Source organism: Salminus brasiliensis, chromosome 7 (genome assembly GCF_030463535.1).
Source record: "Salminus brasiliensis chromosome 7, fSalBra1.hap2, whole genome shotgun sequence".
Classification (NCBI taxonomy): Eukaryota; Metazoa; Chordata; class Actinopteri; order Characiformes; family Bryconidae; genus Salminus; species Salminus brasiliensis.
Window position 1 is genome coordinate 28384035 of NC_132884.1, and position 19327 is coordinate 28403361.

A 19327-nucleotide genomic window follows, 5' to 3' on the forward strand; every position below is an offset into this window, starting at 1 on the left:
ACGTCACATCCGCAGAGGGAAGCACTGAGCCGCTACCAGAGGAGCTGGGCCAGGAATTCACTCCTCTGGAATTCACTCCTCCTAAACACTAGTACTACTTTCAGAGACGTTGCTGAGATAAGTGGCGCTGACGCTTCGTGGTTTATCTTTTTCCAGCTAAGCACAGAGAGTCATCAGCCCGGTTCAGCGCTCAAGTTTGAACATGATGAAGCTGCACTGTGAGCGCCTGCGCCTGCGCCTGCCGTGAGCGCCGTGTCGCAACAGATAGAGGCAGCCCGCAGCTGGTGACTCGTCTGCTCTCTCAGCCCCCTCTCCTCCTCACCCCGCCCATACTAGCATTTGAAGGAAGTCACAAGAGCCACCACATAAAAAGGAAGCAAAGAGGCATCGAGGAGAAAGTTTGAGTGCGTTTGAGAGTTGACAGGAACAAGTGAAGATGGCTGACAGTAAGCATGGGGGCAACATTGGGGGCAACCTAGGAGCCGGAGCTGGCATCCTGGCTAAGCGCTTTCAGAAATCAATGAACAGGGCTCAGGAGAAGGTATGTGCCTGGGATGGGTCATAAGAAATCAGAGCCACTGACTTTCTGCTGTTTTATCTGTAGTAGCGCTTCTGTCATGGACGGCATGGATTTGGTCATGAATATAGAAAGTCAGGGCTGTGTTAGTGAGGCGTCGGAGAGCCCGAGTGCTTTATTATTTGTGTGGAAACTGTTGAACTGAAAAAGTCTGTTGCTTCCTGCCCTCACTTCCTCCCTCTCTACATGACTCTCTCACTTAGCTCCTAGCTTTGTTGCCATGGCAATATTCTTTATATACTGTTTTGAAATAGTTATTAAAAATGCTGGTCACTACAAGAGGAAAATCTTCATAATAATCTAGCTAAAGCTGCTTAGTAAATGTTGCTTATTAATGTTGTTTATTCCATGATTGGCACCTTGTATCTCCAAAATGGCAACTTTCTTATCTTTGCAGGGGAAAAAGATTGTATTCCAAGGCATCCTGGAGCATTTCTATTGGTCCACTCATCATGCATTGTGTAAAGAACAGCTAGATCATAAATTAATGTCAAAAAGTGAAAAACAACAAACCTGGAGATCTGGGGTTTTTCATGACCGCGACAATATTTAGGATAGGTTAGTTTGTGAATTTATTACACTTCAGGATGTAGCACTCTGTGTCCGTCTTCACTGGAAATGCTCCAGTGTTGATTGTTTGTTTTTTTTTCCCCTCTGGAAAACATTCACATCACTAAAGAAGTGTCCCGGTCTAAACATGAGGTCTGTGTTTGAGGTGTTTGCGTTTTGTGATGCAGGTCTTACAGAAACTCGGAAAAACCATGGAGACGAAAGATGAACAGTTTGAGCAGTGCTCCGCCAGTCTGAACAAACAACAGGTAACGTATACATGTTCGGATGTGTGTAGAGGTCCATGCAGTAACACCGAAGGAGGGTGTTTACATTAGCAGTACTCTAGTGCTAGGCCAACACAGCATGCAATGCTGTCGTTCTTTGGGATTTACACGATAACAGATATTTTTTGAGGTTCCAGGATTATTCGTTAGTCTAATGTATGCCATATTTGCTGTATAAAGTAAAGTTGGCTTTGACTTAAGTTCTAGACCTCTGTCTGAAAATCTGATTCAAGCCGAGGGGCCAGTTTTTTTTTTTTTTTTTTAGCTCCTAAATTTAATCCAGCGTATCAGAACTGTTAGTAAATGTCATTTCTTGTGTCAACAGTAGCAAATGTATCACAGGAAACTCCTCCACCCATACTGTTTGTCAGAATGCTCTTACCCTCTCCCTTTATTTCTCTCGCTCCTGCACCGACGCTAAACATGTGTCATAGTTTGTTTAATGGGCAGGTCTTTTTTAGTAGATTGATTGGGCTAGATGATGTGATCAAAGCAAGAAATGGGATCATGTCAGTTATTTTAGTCTTACTGTTAAATAATAGAAAGCTACAGACAACCGAAAAACCACAAACCTGGCCTTAAATACCCCGGTGAAAGACATAGCATACAAGCCCTTATCAGAAGTACTGGGACATGCATAGTTATGACTCGAGCGAAACCTTGTTGAGGACCGTCTATCCAGTTTTATCTACTTCACATTTATTAAAGCATTATGCAGCAGTTAGCGTTTTACCTTGCGTCACTCTTGTACAGGCAGAATGCTGTCATTCAGTCAGAACAGACTTAACAGACCTTATTTGTTTACGATTTACAGTTGCGCTGCAGTGTCTTACTGAAATTAATCTTGCACTGAATTCCCTGATCAAAGTCTGATGCATTGTAGTGTTATTTTCTACAGATTTTCACCTGCAGAAAGAAAGGGTTTCCTAATGCTATGCAGCTACCACATGAGTAGAACTGTTGTTCTCCTGGATGATGCAGAACAGTGTTTATATTGCAAATAATGATAACAAAAGTAACGATACCGCTTGTACAATTCTGTTAATATCCGCATTGCTTTTGTTTTCTACCAGACGGATGGGACCAAATTGTACAAGGATGTAAAAGCCTACTACAATGCTGTCAAAGGTAAGGTACCCACCTGCTTTAGACCTGAGCTGCTGATACGCTGTGTGTGTCCAGACATTTGTAGACACCTGCTTATTCAACATTTCTTCTGAAACGAAGGGCACTGATGTTGACTGATATGACAAATGCGTAATACGATGCTTGAAGACAACTTCAAGATGCGTGATATGTCGCAAGATGCAATGCACCAAACGCTTGCACACACATAATACAATCACAAGCTGTACAAAGTTTATATTTAATGTTTCTCACACTGCCCCACACTCAGTTCCGATTAAGCAGACCTAACTAGGCTCTGTTTATAATTAAACATTCAGTTTACCTCAAGGCAGCTGAATCCCCTTATTCAAAGGTTGAATCCAACTATTGCTTGGATACATTTGGACATGAAGTTTACCAAACAAGAGGTTAAAGGCACGTCCATTAACAGACAGGAAATACCTTTATTGGGAAACTGATCAGGCTAATTACTGCCTTCAAGTAGTCAGTGATTGGCTGAATGGGGTGTGTTAGATTTGGGTTGGAGTTGAAACCTGCTGGAAGGTAGCTCTCCAGGAGTAGGGTGGGAGACCACTGCTTTAAAGAGTGCTTGCTGGTGTGCCTGTTAGGAAGATGGAGCTGGTTGTGTTTCTCTGTTTCTTCTCTGGCTGAAAGCTGATGTGGAAGTGAATGCAAGCTATTAATAGTGTTTGAAACGCTTGTTGTGAAATCTTGTCTATAACGGCATGTGCCAACCTTTACAGTGTATCAGTAATGGCCATGGTCTTATCCTGCTAAATACAGCAGCCTGTTTGAAAATGAAGAGATTAAAAATACTTTTACATTGTGGTGAGAGAGTCTTCACTTCAGATTGCACAGGAAACCACTGCATGTTTTTACACTCACTGTGCTCTGTTTTTCCTTTACTCTTTATGTGTAGGTGTATGGGTGTAGTCCTCGTGTAGAAGAGGTGTTACAGCACTTCATATCATATACAAAGTTCAACTCTGAGAACGTATATAATTAGGTCAACGAAAATGACCTTTATTTTCATGTGTATTGGTAAAGTACAGGCAACCGCAGAGAAAGCTACAAAAGGCAGATATAGTTAAAAACTAGCCTACTTAACACACTTAAACAAAACCATTTGAATGTACAGTGTTACTTACTTATGTATGATGTATGTAGTATATTTGCTGTTTTTCTTATACAACATTTGTAAATGGCATACAAAGCTGAAAATGTAGCCTGGCCTTCTTGTTGGTAGCACATCAATCCATACAGAAAAAGATTTTGAGGCTCAACACTTACATTACTGTTTGCCATTTGTTCCTGGTGGCATTCCTGATGTTGTGTGCTTTTGCTCTTCCTGCTTTCTAGTGATGCATGAAACGTCCAAACGTCTGTCTCAGACTCTTGCAGACGTTTATGAGTCAGACTGGCAGGGTGTAGAGGACCTGTCTACCATTATGGAGGTGAGCAAGTCTTCCTTGAACATATCACTGCATATGTAAGTCCTACATGAAATGAAACTGCTCTCTCTCTCACTTCTAGAGTGAGGACCTGCTGTGGAACGATTATGAGGAGAAGTTGAGTGATCAGATTATCCGCACAATGGAGAACTACACCAGCCAGTTTCCAGATGTCAAAGTGAGTATATTCCATACTACCCCCCCCCCCCCCCCCCTTAGAGAATTGCTTCCAAGTATCAGAAATTAACTTGTGAAAATCACATGATCTGTATACCATTCACTCAAATTTGTGCTCTCAGATATGAGTTTTTTTTTCTTTAAACGTTTGTGATTGTTGGGATTGTTGTTGAGTTTGACTTCCTTTAACTTAAGCAGACAATTGCTTGTGATATTCCCAGTTTGGCCATTTTCCCTAATACACACAGCCGTGTTGCAGTAGGTTTTGCCACTCAGTCTGACTGAAGGAGGCGTGTTCCTGCGGGAATGTGCCATCAATGCATTCTCTTTATTGCGCTGACTCAAAACGTAAGAACGGTAAAAAGTGTCTTTGGGTGAGGTAGTGGGTGGGAAGACTGAGTCAGCATGGTCTGTACAGTCTGCAAAAGGGAAGAGGAGGTAAGTTTGTACAAATTTATACAAATTTCTCTTCCACCTTAAATGGACTAACACTAAAATGTAGCTTCTACATTATTTGAGGACATTATTTGGGATGTCCAATTAAAATAAGAAACTGCGTAATACCAGCCTAAAAGTTGCACTTTTCATGCTCCGTTGATGGGACCCTTTCAGAGCAGTATAAACTACAACATTGTGCTCCAAGTCAGGTGAGTGATGTGCCCACGACTGTTCTGAAATGCGAATGGGAGGCCAAAAAGGCTGTGCCCCCACACACTCGATTCCAACTGATGTAAAAATCTGCAGACTACAGCCAGCCTGAGAATTGGGTCTGAAATCTGGGTAGCGTAATCCCGATTTAAACTGTGAGCCGTCTGCAAGCTAATAACATACCAATCTGATTGCCGCCTGACTATAGCTATTGCAAAAGACATACAGGAACTAGAAGTCCTGTCAGCTGCTTTCAAATTCGCAAGGGTGTTTTCCTGACTTTCCTTTCGGAAAGTTGGGTCTTGGATATAGCCAAGAAAGAATTGAAAAGCCAAGTGGAAAGAATTGAAACACTTATCACGCGTGGCAAAAAAACCTAATGGAAATGTGCACAAAATATTCCGCTTAGAAGGTTAATAAAAATTGACCCCCAAATTTGGCTGTTAAAAAAATCAGAATTACCCAGTGAAAATCATGAACAGTGTATGCTACAGTTAAGAGTGGGAGAGACTGGTGTTTAGTGTGGAAACTGAAAGTGAAGAGCTTTTAATTTAGCCCTCTTTGGAGAAGTCTAAGTGTGCAGTGTTTCTTTAGGAACGAGTGGCCAAACGTGGTCGCAAGCTGGTGGATTATGATTCTGCTCGCCACCATCTGGAGGCACTGCAGAATGCCAAGAAGAAAGACGACGCCAAAATAGCCAAAGTGAGCAACCGCTTCATTAAAATGCGGCTTAACAATCTTTTACATGATGATAATGATGTTGTTATTTGACTGTGATGGTTGGTTGTGTTCCTCAGGCTGAGGAGGAGTTTAACAAATCGCAGAGCGTGTTTGAGGACATCAACAAAGAACTGCGAGAGGAACTGCCTGTTCTTTATCAAAGGTCAGTGTTACTTGATCTTACAGAGAAAAGGAGGATAAGGCAAAATCATCTCGATCCCAGTTTTCAGTTTATCAGGACTGTTTAAAAGCTCAGCTATCAACCAAAATTCTTACAAACATGTGACAGATGAGAGAATGACATCCAAGCAGCTAATTCCCCTATTCTTTAAAGCCACTTTAAAATATATTCTAATCAGTGAGCCTTGCACCATCTGGAACATTCAGTCCTAATGTGATAAAGTAAATGTTGCCATAAAAAGTAAATTGTAACAAATGAGACCAACATAACCTCATATGTATCAAAAACCACCCCCCCCCTACATATGGTTTGCTACATGTTGTTAGGTCTGTGAATGTAGATGGTTCTAGCACAGTGTATGCAGCTGTGGTTAACAAGTGTTTGAAGAAAATGGGCCATATGATATATTATGGTGATAAAAATATAACAAAAAATAGATTTGAATAGATTAGCCTCCAAGGATTAGCCTCCAGGACCAGGGTTGGGGACTGTGTGATTAGAACAGTAAATTCTTTTTCTACATTTATCTGCAACCAGATTGGTTCAGTGTTCTAGGGAAAAAAAACATTCCAAACTCTTGAATAGTTATTTCACTGAACAATAGTGTGTGTTTGTGTGTGTAGGATATGTGAATCTGTCTTCTGTCTATCTTCTCTCTCAGTCGCATTGGCTGTTATGTGACAGTGTTTCAGAACATCTCTAACCTGAGGGATGTCTTTTACAAGGAGATGAGTGTGGTAGGTGTGCATCTAATAAGTGACTGTGCATGCATGTATTTCTCTGAGCCATCAAGAAGTATGTTGTTGCTGGTTGAACAAAACTTTGTATCTGTATTTAGTTTTTCACTTTTTGACATCTGGCAGTTGTTGAACATTTCCAATAGAACCAATAGAATTACTCCAAATGACTCAAATAAAATCTTTCCAACCTTCCATTGAAAGTTAGGATTTTATTTTTCCTTTTCCTGCAAAGTTGCAATTTTGGAGATACAGGGCTTTTGCGTAACAGCAGAAAATGGTTAGTTTCAAGTCTATAGTTGTTTCTAGTGTGTTAGTTTCAAGTAGATAAATACAATAAATAGATACACATTTATACACCGGCATATCAGCATATTATAAGCACCTACCTAATAGTAGGAACAACCACTCTTGGCTTTGACATCTCGCTAGTGTCCTCATGGCTTGGTCTGATTTAGGTGATGTTCATTATAGAGGTTAACTGATCCACTGTGGCGTATTGATTGCTCTGTACGACTCGCCGGAGTCTTCGTTCCACTCTGTATGAGTGACCTGTGGGGAACCACTGTTATGCTGTTGGGAGGCACTCGATGTGAGAGAAGTCCATTTTCGGCACACTTTCAATAAGGCAGCTTTAGAACTTCCCACAAAGCTGGCCATTTCTGGTACCCTTTTATCATGCACTTTTGAACACCACTCACATTGCATCCTTTGAGATTGCCTTTGTGACCATTGTTTGTTAACCTCTATAGTGAACACCTATGTCCATGCCACAGAGTCTTGTTTGGGTAATCAAAGACAAGAGTGGTTATTCACACTCTTAGGTGGGTAGTCATAATGTTCTGATATGACTGTGTAGTATACTTTGGAATGTTTTATTAATTTTTGGGTGTTGTTGATCCTTTCCTCCAGTATTGGCTCTAACACAAATCATTTCCTCATACTTGTAGTGCTTTTTAATATTTAAATTTTCAGGATGTATATCTGTCTTTTTTATTAGATATGAAATTACTGAAGTTGACTGCTGGTGTTTCTTTTCTAGTTGAATCATGACCTGTATAATGTAATGAAGAAGCTTGAGACGCAGCACTCCACCAAAACCTTTATCGTTAAAGGCCTCAACAGGTAGAGTGTTTTTGTTTCCTTATTAATAATGTAGTTGATGTTATCAGACTTTTTCATTAACATTAACCTTTTGTCTAGATCCATGCAATTCTTATGACTGCAGTGATGTAGAGCTGATAATACTTTTGAAAATCTTGCAAATTAAGTGAGAATATCCCCTATGCACATTCTCATGTCTGTTTCTTTGTGTTTTTTCAAAATTTGTTAGTACTAAATCCAAGAAGAGGAAATCTGTCACCATCTCCGCGCCCATCCCCTGTAATACAGCTTTCCCTGCTGATCATCCGGGTTTGAGCAAGCTCAGTGTGCCTGAAGAACTTGCAGCCAAAGACACAAACACACACTCTACTCCGGCTGAAAACACAGCAGCTGAAACATCAGACTCCGATGACTTCAGCTCAATTGACAGTGTACCCAACACACCAAATAGACAGTCTGTGTGCTCAGAGGGGGATGGAGTAAAGCCTGAGGCAGCCAATGAGAGCACATCAGAAACTGCTGATGACCAGTCTGTACAGTCATTCGATAAAGAGCAGCCAGGAAGTTCAGCTGCCAGTGAGCAAGATGAAGAAGAACAAAGTATGGACGCTTCATCAACTGAGGACACTCATACATCAGAGGCTACACAGTCTGAGGGCAAAGATGAGGAACCTGAGCCTGCACTCAGTGAGAATGAGAAAGATAAAGCAGCTCCTGTGCCTGCCAGCCGGTCATTCGCCTCTCAGAAAAGTCTGAAAATAGAGAATGAAGCAGAAGGAAAAGAGGCTGTTCCAAACCCTCCTGGTTTCCTTTACAAGGTAAAAGGAAGTTGTTCTGTTGTAACTCTAGGTTGTATGTTATTACTTAGTTAGTAATGTGTGGATTTTTGTTTGTTTGTTTGTTTGTTTTTCAGGCTATCGCTTTGGAGGACCAGGAATCAGATGAAGGTGTTCTTCTACTGTTTACAAAAGGAGATGTTCTTCTCATATATGTTGATGAAGAGGAAAAGGTGAGTGTTTGAGCAGAGTACTGCATATACTACTTCAGTATGAAACAATGTGTGTGGATGATCCCATACACTATACAACTACATTATACTTTTCACTCGAAAAATCACACGGAAAATCCAAAATTGCATGGTTTTACAGGAGAAGGGGAGAACAATTCTCAACTTAAATGGAAGTCAGTATAAAAAGATTTTATTCCAAGTCATTTGCCCATTCATCATGAACAGTTTGATATCATGTAAAGGAGAATTGCCGGATTCAAATTATGTCAAAAAGGCAAAAATGAAGATGCTGTTTCTTACTTAACAGCGACGATAAAATATGTATAACATTGCTTTGGATATTACACACCAATCAGCCATAACATTATCAATAATTAAAGGTGAAGTGAGAAACATTGATTATCTTGATCTTCAGAGGCATCTGTCAAGGGTCGGGATAGATTAGACAGCGAGTGAAGAGTTCTTAAAGGTGATGTGCTAAAAGCAGGAATGATGGGCAAGCTTAAGAATCAGATCCTCTTTGACAGGGGATTGTGATGGCTAGACGACTGGGTCAGGACATCTCCAAAAATCAGGCAGGTCTTGTGGGTTTATTCTGCTAAGCAGTGATTATTACCCACTAAAAGTGGTCTAAGAGAGGACAATCAGAGAATCAAAGTCTCATTGATGTGAACCTTGGAGTTCCCGCTTCAAAACTTACAGGAATTAAAGGATCTGCTGAGAAGGTCTTGGCACCAGATGCCACAGAACGCCTTCAGAGGTCTTGTGGAGTCCAAGCCTCGAGTGGCCAGATCTGAGTAGGTCACAAGAGGGATGATATGCAGATGTGGTGGCTGATTAATGTGTATTAATATATATTATATCTAAAGCAATGTGCTAATGGAATATATGCGTATATATTATTACTATTATAAAACCAATATAGTATAGGTATAGTTCAAAATCTGATTGGCACACACACATCAGGTAATGTATTTATGTCCCAAGTTCTCCAAAAAAACACTGTCATTCATGATATCGTCCTGGAACTGTAGCACACTACCAGAATCATTTATATCAACAAGTAATGATAATAAATCTCTATAAAAAAGACCCCTAGTACTGGCCATGGAGACTACTTGTTGGTCAGTACTACAGGATTCCTGATTACACTGTAAGTTGCCTTTTCTTTGTGAGTCTTGGATGGTATTGTTAAGTATTGTTAAGTGTGTGCAAACATTTTGTCAAAGAGTAATAAATGTTGTGTGGATCCTCTGTTACAGCCGGAGGGCAGCGTGTGGGGGGTGAGGGAGCAGGACTGGATCCAGTATAAAGACCTAACGCTCCTCTCTGGCATAGTCATGGAGACAATGCTAGAGCGCATTGACTCTGACTAGACCTTGGCTGCAACTTCTGAGGTCACGGTTTGCTGTCTGGAGACTGAGCCCATAATTTGGCAGCACAGGAGATCTGTGCAGTTGCCCTGTGACAAGTAAAAGCTGTAATCTGGAATCTGAATTTTTGTTCTAGACAGGTTCCTGCATGAACTTTCACGCAGATTGTAGGGTTTACCTCGAGCCTCTAATTCACTGCAATCTTTGTGCTGTCTACACTAAAACAGTAACTTCATCTTGTCTTGTTGTATTCCCAGTATTAGCAGAGCTTAGTTAGTGTTGACAAGTCAGGCTATTCAAAATTTCCCCTTTTTAGGGATGTGTAACGTTTCTAAAAGACATTTCTATGTTTATAATAGAAAAATATTGCTTCAGTAATGTTCTTTGTCTTTTTTTTATACACTTAAGTCTTTGTCCCTTCCTTCTTAAATGTGCCTCATTTAGTTACAACAGTGGTTGTCTGTACTGGTCTTTGAGTTATGGTATTTGGTTACTTGCCTCAGTTACTTACAATGAAATGGTCCGTGTGTGCTCTTATTGACCTGCTTAAAAATGTTTAAAAAATGAACAGAATGGTAATAATTCTGGATGCTGACTGTGATGTTTTCAAAAGGTTTTATGTGTCCTTTTTTTTTTTTTTTACAAAACAAAAGCTATTGTTTTGCGTTCAATAAAGATTCTGAGAAAATTCCCATGTAATTTGAAAGTACTACTTTTGGCATGTTTGATATGGGTTTATTTGACCATGTAAATTTTTCTGTAAAGACATTTTTTGCAGGTCATCACCATCCATCTTCATGTCTGTTTTTTTATGTTTAGGGTTGCAGTGGGTCAAATGACTGGGTTCAAGGCAGTAATATGTCCTGCAGGGGGCGCCATTTACCACAGTTTAGATTATAATGATTATTAGTACTAGCAGTAGCAGTAGTAGCATTTTTTCAGCCATTTAGTTGATTTGGATTATTGTCTAGTTGCATTATCTAAGTCTCTTCAGCTTGGGGTCATGGACGTACATTCTTCTGTAATATGTTTTCATTTACCTTTGAATTTTTGCCTCAAAGATAGTAGGGCATCCAGGCCCCAAACTAACCTGCCCCCCCATGCTTCAGAGTTGGGATGAGGTTTTGGTGTGGGCGTGCAGTGTGCAGTTTTTCCTCCCAACATAGCGTTTTTGTATTTGTGCAAAAACGTTCACTTTTGTGTCATCTGTCCTAGGAATGTTTTACTGGAAGCCTTGTGGAACAGCCCGGTGGTCTTTGTTTTCCTCTGAGGTAGTGGCTTCCTTCTTGGTGTTTTTCTAAGAAAAGTTCAGTATGTATTGTATGCTTTGTATTGCGGCATGGGTCACACTAAACAGTCTGTCTCGGGAACAGATTTGTCAGTAACCTCTGTGTACCTTTATTTAATGGACAGATCACCTGTGAAACACTGGAGACTCATTAACAGAGGTTTACTTACTTTTTCTAGCCTGCACTGTGAATGTTTACTCCATGTGCAACTCAATGCAAGCGGAAATTGTTTTTTTAGGTTGTTGTCATTTCAGTATAAAGCTTTTTTTTAGTATAAACCTAGTCCTGAAACACATATGGAAATTGTCCACTGAACGAAAAATGTAATCCCCGACTAGGTTACATTTCTGTCCGGGAAACGTTGCGTCTTCCGAGCCAGTAGATGTCGCAGTTTCATCTAAATCCGGCGAGCTGGAGGCTTGTGTGGAATCCCCTTGGCTGTGAATTGCATAATAAAGGCTTGTTATTGGAGCTATAACTGACATGAGCAGCGCGGTTAAAGGGAGGCGACGGGCCAGCTGAACACAGCTCTCTAGGAGCGCAGGACCGAGGCGCTTCGCCTTGTTTTTTTGGGTGTGTTTCAGTGACCGAACCGAGCACAGAGACTGGACTCAAAGCGAGCTAGCCGGGGGGTCGGTTAGCACCTAGCTGTGTTTTTACAGTACCTGTTGTCACTGTTAAGCCCCAGTGGATCTTTGACATTTTGTTTGACTGTTTCTTGAGAACAAGCGCCCTGACGACGCATAATGGCTTTCAATAAGACGTACATTAGCCTCGGCTACGCCTGTGTGGGGGTCCTGTTCGGTTTCTCCGCTTTTCTCGTCTGGAACATCGCCTACAAACAGCCGTGGACTGCCGCCATGGGGGGCTTAGCAGGTAAGAGCACCGGGACCACCTGGACTGGTCTAGCACGAACACTTTTACTACTTTAGCCAATGATAAACTAATATAACGACCTTTCTAGACACGTAGTATTGTTATTACTATGATTATTATTATTATTATTGTTGTTGTTGTTGTTGTTGTTTGTAGTAGTAGCTACCACCTGGTACCAACACTTTCACTACTTTGGCCAATGACAAACTAATAACAGCCTTTCTAGACACTGGTATTGTATTTAGTGCTTTTATTGTTATTGTTGTTGTTATTATTATTATTATTATTATTATTATATTTACAACAAAATAATTCATTAGAATGTTTTAAGTGTTGCATTGTCTGCTGAAGTGTTTTATATTAATGTCATTGAGTTTTAAACACTGTAATCATAAAAAAATGAGCATGTCGCTCATGGAACGGGTTTTACCACATAGCGGTGCCCAAAACTGAAAGCAAGCCTCAAAGTAAGGAGTAAGTCATTGTGCATCATATTTCGTGTTGAGAACCAGTGTATCAACACTTTGTCGCCTGCTGAAGCTCCAAATGATAGAAGAGTGTTCAGTCTGTTAAGCATGTTTTCCCAAACAATGGAAAAAGTCCCATCATGACCCCATCGCTCTGTTAATAAACCCTCTCGGGCTGCCTGTGCTTTTACTTATCAGCCATGAATGTCTCGATACACAGAGAAGTCTATTTTGATCAGTTATTGATTGTGTATTCCTATAGTTAAGTGCATATGAGTAACATTTAATAGTCTTTTAATAAACCAACATCTGAGAAAATCAGTCCCCGTTTGTGGTGTTGTATAATAAGGTCAGTGATTACTTTGACCCTCACCGTCTGCTTGTACTTTGAGCATGAATGAACTTGCTCTGTCAGCAGTTGTCAGAGTAAGCGTAACTGATGGGACTTAACAGTGTCTACATTTCTTCAGACGTTCAAGTCTAGTGTGTTAATATGAGGGAATCCCATCTCAGAACACTGCTTAGTGTGTGTGTGTGTGTGTGTGTGTGTGTGTGTGTGTGTGTGTGTGTGTGTGCGCGTGTTGGTCATCATGTTGATTAATACAGAAGGCTCAGGGCAATATAAATGCATTTAGTTGGCAGAGTGGACAATGCTTTGTCATGAAAACGACACAGGAACACGCTCGCATGTGAAAATGACACAGCAAAGCAAAGCGCTGTCGAGTGCACAAAAATAAAAGAAGTAGGAGAGTAAGAAGAGGAAATCAGCTGGACCATATTTGTACTCTCTTTGAATAATAGCACTGTGTGTTTCTGCATTTCTGCAGGCGTTCTGGCGCTTTGGACGCTGGTCACACACATCATGTACCTGCAGGACTACTGGAGAACATGGCTGAAGGGCTTGAAGATCTTCCTGTTTATGGGCCTCTTTTTCTGCCTGCTGTCAATAATTGCATTCATCATCTTCCTGTGTCTTGCAGTATCTCGTAAGGAGTGTAAGTAGAGCTCAGCTCCCAAGATCAAAGTCTAAGTCTCTTATTTATTGCATGTACAGATAATGTATTTCAGGGACAGCTGGACATTGGAATTGAATACTTGAAGTGAGGCTAATATTATTGCTCAACAGTCTCAACAGGTGGGGGTATTTGTTGATTACCAAACACACAAATATTAATACTAACATATGAATAAATATGGATGTGTGTACTAGGGAATTCAGCCTTTCCATGACGCACACCAGCCGTACTGTATAGGGCAATTAAACACACACCCACCAGGGAGCAGTTAGGTGCCTTGCTCAAGTTCATCTCCGCTGTGAATGTTGAGAAAGGAGAGATCATTCTTCCTTCAATCTCTCCATCCTCAATTTCTGCCAGTCCAGGGCATTGAACTGGTGACCTTCCAGCCCAAACCTTTACACAGTGTAGTAGGCAGCTTGTGGTGCAACAGAACCGGAACTGCTATAGTGTGGACCACAATCAGGCCATATTTCTGTTTGTACCTTTTAATCTGCTTCCTGCTGAGAAGAATGCAGTTGCTGATATGGTCCCAGCCAGACATGCATGGTATTGCAGTGGCTGCTTGGGAAAACTTCAGTTCCGCCTGCAAACAGAGCTGCAATGTAAGAGTCTGAATGATGGCGAAGAGTGTCTAAAGCCATCCAGTTTTATAGTCTTGTTTTTACATATATATATAGTATACACATATACATAACTGGTGATATGTGGAAGTGGTGGACTGGTGGAGTGTAAATCTCTAATCTCACAACCATTTGATTTGTGATTGTAATGCAGTTTACTGCATAATGAAACATTAGGATTATAAAATGCACTGAATGCTCACATGTGACTGTAGTAACATTATACAGTGGAGTAAAGACATTAAAACTACACTAAAACACCTTGGGTTCCATAAAGAACCTGTTAAATGTTCTTAATTACCTTCACCTTCAGAGGTTCTTCACACTCACACATCTCTATTACCAGCACCTCGACTGTTAAGAGTGAGTAGGGTCATGGTCTTGCCACATGACTCTCAGTTTAAGTTAAGGGCCAGAGCCATCTGCAGTCCCTACATACTTACCACTTGTTGTTTAGTGTAGAACATTAAAATACAAGACAAGACTAATACTGTTTGTGTCTGTGTTCACAGCCCTGAAGGACCCTAACAGCCTGTACCTGTCATGTGTGTGGAGCTTCATGAGTTTGAAGTGGGCATTCCTGCTGGCCTTGTATTCACATCGATACCGCAAAGAGTTTGCTGACATTTCGATTCTCAGCGACTTCTGAAAGATACACTGGCTTACGAAAAAAGACACTCACTTTCATACACTAGATAAACACACTTATCTAACAAGTTGATAAGAGAGTGCTTGGCGGTTTTTGATGGATCAAGGAGACTTGATGAGAACGGAAGGAGTAATGAATCACTTGGGGATTGCAGAAAAGGCCAAGAACAGACTAGGCAGGCTAAAGATAGTGAGAGACTTTGTGAATAGACAATGCAAAAGAACGTAATCGACTTGCACAGTTAGTGGAAAGATTACATATTTCTCTCTCTCTCTCTGTCTCACCTTCTTTCTTTTCTTACAGAGTGGACGCAGACTTTTATGGTCGTTTAGCTTAATGCACATTATATAAACAGGTTCTTGTTTTTTCGCATTAGTGCTGGCAGGCACTTCAATATTGTTTTAATGAGTATGATCAACGTGGGCATTTCTATTTAGACTTTGATATTTCTACCTTTCATAAAAGGCTCTAGCAGAGGTCCTGCTGATTTTTATTTGCCATTTCAACAGATAAGGGACATAGATAAGCATTGATATTTCACAAATGTTTTAAGGGTGCTCACTCTCTCTCATCTTATCTGTAAATGTCATTTTTTAATATCTTTTTTTATGTCTGAATGTGCATTTGTCTCTGTTGTCCTGTCCTGTCCTGCAAACCATATATGTAGCTTTACCCATTTGGTTGTAAAGGCCCTCTTTTTTGGATAAAAAAAAAAACACGTCTGCTTTGATGACTATTGACTTGTGAATGAGCACTTTATTATCTGTTAGGGTTGAGGTTCAGTGATTGGTGGAAATATGCCACAGGCAGTCATTACACTTTCTGGCCAGTTAAGAGTGGACAGAGCTGGTTCTGTTGATCAGGCTGTGAAGTTTTGGTGGATTTTTTGTGTCAACTTTGTTATATGGAGCCATTTGCCTATTTGGTGTGAATGTTATGAAGTGAGAAAAGAAATGTATTTTACAGCTTTTTTTTGTTATAATGGGTAGATGAGAGTTGGTTGATTTTCCTAACTGTCCACTCGAGCAAATGTACTTGTGAAATTAAACGTTTAAATGCTGTTTTGGCTATAAGTTGTCTCTCAAGGCATTTTATAAATGTATCCATAATATTGTATTGTCCAGCGTAACCATGTATGTGTCTGTATGTACATGTATATGTGGCCACTACATTAATAAAATACACTTGTGAAATGAATATTTACTTTCAGTTTATGTACAGCAGCATGCAAAGGTCTGACCTCTCAACAGAGGTGGCAGAAGTGCACAAGTCACATACTTAAGTAAAAGTACAAATACTGTGATAATACTTTGGTAAACATTAAGGTATTTTTACATTTATACAGGTATTTACATGGTTTGCATTTTTTAGTACATGATTTTGTATTATTTTGAGTAAAAGTCAAGTATTTTAAAATTTTAATAAACCTTTGTGCACAACCAGGATATTAAGTGTCAATAATGACTTGTTAGAACAGCATAATCTATAAAATCATCCAAGCAAAATTATCTTTTTGTTATACTTATTTCATGAACATATGAAAAATAACTAAATTTGCCATTGTTGCCCAATTTAAATGTTGCCATTTTTAAGTTCACAGAAATATTAATATAATGCTGCTAAACAGCTCATAACTAGGGGTTAAAACTTTCAGAGATGGAGGAGACCTACTTTTTCAATGGGTGTAAACAATGTTGCAATAATATTGCTTAATGTCACTGACTGAATATGAGCGCTAAATCACCTTTTAAAAGATGTGATTGTGATGTAACTTAAAATGAGATGTAACTGTTAAAAAGGTTTGAATCACATTTTTAAACATTTGAATAAACAAAGATTCAAATCACTTCCCAAAAAGTTCAAATCACTTTATGAAGAGCAAAGTCACTTTTTAAAAGGTTCAAATCATTTTCCAGAAGATGCAAAATCCCTTTTTTAATTATGTGAAGCTTCACTTCTGCTTACACCAAACCATCCAGCAAGATATTTAATACAGCAGTTTGAATCTTTTGAAGAACCCAAATGTCTTCCAAATATTTTACAGTGATTTGAATCTTATTACTGAATCCAAATATTTCAAGCAAATACAGTCTCCTACTTTGCCAGGAAAAGCTACACCGTGGTCTTAAGGTATGGTGATTTGGGCACAGAATGCAACAATTCCTGGAAAGGGCATTAGAGACATTTACAGACAACATGAGGGCTACCACAGTTAACCCTGACCTCCTTCCTCCAGCAAGACAGATTTCCTGTAGAGCATATAAGCTATGGAGGGCACCTAACGTCTCGGTCTTTGATGAAGAAATGGCCAACCAGCTTTAAATCTACAGAAGGAGGAGCGTATTTCTCATCGACCTGTCCAGAACCTCTTTAACTGAACTGTGTATGGGAATCAAGTAAGATTTCAGGGTGCTTGGATATTGTACCACCAACAAAAAATCCACCTCGATCAGCACAATCAGGCATGAGTGTATAGATTAGTATAGATCATTAGATCTCTGAGCAAGCAGACTGTACAAATTGGTAAATTATGGCAACAAACTCTACTTTCTTTAAAACTGATTTATATGGAACATTTCACTGTTTTCCCACTTCATACTTTACACAGTTAAAAGAACATTTTAAACCAAGAAAGAAAATCCTATACAAAATATTTGCAAAGATACACAATACCTTTAAAACATACAAAACTCAACTAAACGCAAATAAAATAAAAACTAAAACACATGCACAATCCTCAAGATATGCTGTTGCTGAAAAAAGTTCCATAGATTAGTCCAGAAACAGGCAAAAGAAAGATTTTGTTTTTCAGTACTAAAATAATTCTCAAAAACTGAGTACATAAAGTACATAAACCCTAGAGTGCTGCACATCAGCAGGATTTACTGGAATCCTTTTATTATACCAGCTCTATATTTCAGACCCAGTTAACAGAGTTATAGGACAGTTATCTACACCCGGAATTTGTAAATTCACGCTGTTTTGATTTCCCAAGATTTATTCCTAGTCCCACTGTCTTATATCCAAATGCTGAGGTCAAACCTGCACAATGAAGCCAGCGGTTTCTCCAGCTAGCTACACTTTTAGGCCCATTTGCAACCAACCCTGCGTAAAGCAGCGGCCACCAAGCCTCCTCCTAGAGATCCATCCTTTTTGCTAAAGTTTGCAAAAAGGAAGATTGAACAAGGAATAAACTTAATAAAAACAAGGATTTTATGAGGATCTTCCGAGAGTGATAATTTGAAAAGTGAAAAGCAGATTGAAGCACTAAGACCTGTCTCTAAATTATTTAATAATTATTAGTTTAGCTTTTCACAGAGACCTTGGTACAGCCATGTGGGTTTTAAGAACACAAGGCCTTCCTCATAGGTGTGTTTACACGTGCTGGCAGTAACATCAGATACTTTTCAGAAACTGCCTCCTAAATGTTCACCTTCCAGTTTAATGAGCTCCTCACCTCCTCATTAATGATCTCTCAGTCTCTCAACCATGCTGGGTTCTGGGTATGAAAGAAAACATCTTCTGTATCAAAACACACACACACACACACACACTTGATGATCTAGCGCTGCTGCCACTGAATCTGTTTCTGAATGCAAGCTGCGAGCTGGACTGTTGGACTGCACTTGGCATTAAGACAAAAACAGGTCATCTCAGATTAGAGCTCTACAACATTTCAAAACGGTGAAGTTATGTGCTAGCTAACGCTATTTCGCAAATAACTTTTTTAATGTATTAACGATTTCCATTAAATATTCGTCCAAGGCCACTTTCGACATAAAGCAAACACGTTAGCTAAGATAAGGCTAGCAAAATCAAACCTTACAAGAGGCTCTGTCCTTCGTTGGCTAGGGCTAGTGCTAGTGCTGCATCTCTTAGATGTTTAGTTAGATGTTTATTATCTGTGTGCAGAGGAAATGTGGAAATCTCAACGTTACATTCAAAGTCCAGTTGTCTTACAAAGGTCTGTGATTTGCGCGGTCGACCAAGCCAGTCAAATAGGTTCACCCCCCTAAACCGGATAAGTGGTACCGTCCATTACCCCGCATGCAGGAGAGAGAAAAGCCGAGGAACACGCGACACGTTAGCCTCGTTTTTTACATTCATACCAGTTTACATTTACACTAGTTTAAAGATACTCTAGCTTACATTTACAAATTAAATTAGAAAAAATATTCATATACAGGTTCACATACATCATACTCATCATAGACATGGCAAAATGGGGCTTTCAGTGATTTCTTTGAATTTGGTGCGTTTTGGTGACATATGGGGGCTCTGAAATTATATATATATATATATATATATATATATATATATATATATATATATATATATATATATATATATATATATATATATACACACACACATACATACACTTTTCAATTAAAGTTGGTGTAAAAATATAATGTTGGACTGTTTCAAATTTTTACTTACAAAAGCAACAATAACAATATAAAACA

The 19327-nt window shown here is 39.6% G+C and overlaps 2 protein-coding genes across 3 annotated transcripts; both read left to right on the plus strand.

Annotated features, from left to right (window-relative positions):
- Window positions 1-308: 308 nt before the first annotated feature.
- Window positions 309-10647, plus strand: bin2b (bridging integrator 2b). 2 transcript variants are annotated; one of them, XM_072684403.1, is made up of 12 exons: window positions 309-541; window positions 1315-1395; window positions 2487-2541; window positions 3901-3995; window positions 4075-4170; window positions 5412-5519; window positions 5615-5700; window positions 6380-6455; window positions 7498-7580; window positions 7789-8377; window positions 8473-8568; window positions 9831-10647. In XM_072684403.1, the coding sequence occupies exons 1-12, from the start codon at window positions 437-439 to the stop codon at window positions 9942-9944; spliced, it is 1584 nt and encodes a 527-aa protein (XP_072540504.1). In that variant the 5' UTR covers window positions 309-436; the 3' UTR covers window positions 9945-10647. The 2 variants fall into 2 exon arrangements, with proteins under 2 accessions (XP_072540504.1, XP_072540505.1); XM_072684404.1 differs by lacking the exon at window positions 309-541 and adding an exon at window positions 985-1135.
- Window positions 10648-11658: 1011 nt separating this feature from the next.
- On the plus strand, window positions 11659-16058 carry slc48a1b (solute carrier family 48 member 1b). The gene is made up of 3 exons (XM_072683060.1): window positions 11659-12106; window positions 13401-13568; window positions 14725-16058. Exons 1-3 carry the CDS (start codon window positions 11977-11979, stop codon window positions 14859-14861), a joined length of 435 nt encoding a protein of 144 aa, XP_072539161.1. The 5' UTR covers window positions 11659-11976; the 3' UTR covers window positions 14862-16058.
- Window positions 16059-19327: the final 3269 nt, after the last annotated feature.

Coding starts and splice junctions, on each gene's coding strand:
- bin2b (XM_072684403.1), top strand. CDS start 437: ATGGCTGACAGTAAGCATGGGGGCAACATTGGGGGCAACCTAGGAGCC. Junction 5,701..6,379: donor CTGCCTGTTCTTTATCAAAG/GTCAGTGTTACT, acceptor CTTCTCTCTCAG/TCGCATTGGCTGTTATGTGA. Junction 6,456..7,497: donor TTTACAAGGAGATGAGTGTG/GTAGGTGTGCAT, acceptor TTTCTTTTCTAG/TTGAATCATGACCTGTATAA.
- slc48a1b (XM_072683060.1), top strand. CDS start 11,977: ATGGCTTTCAATAAGACGTACATTAGCCTCGGCTACGCCTGTGTGGGG. Junction 12,107..13,400: donor CGCCATGGGGGGCTTAGCAG/GTAAGAGCACCG, acceptor GCATTTCTGCAG/GCGTTCTGGCGCTTTGGACG. Junction 13,569..14,724: donor TGCAGTATCTCGTAAGGAGT/GTAAGTAGAGCT, acceptor CTGTGTTCACAG/CCCTGAAGGACCCTAACAGC.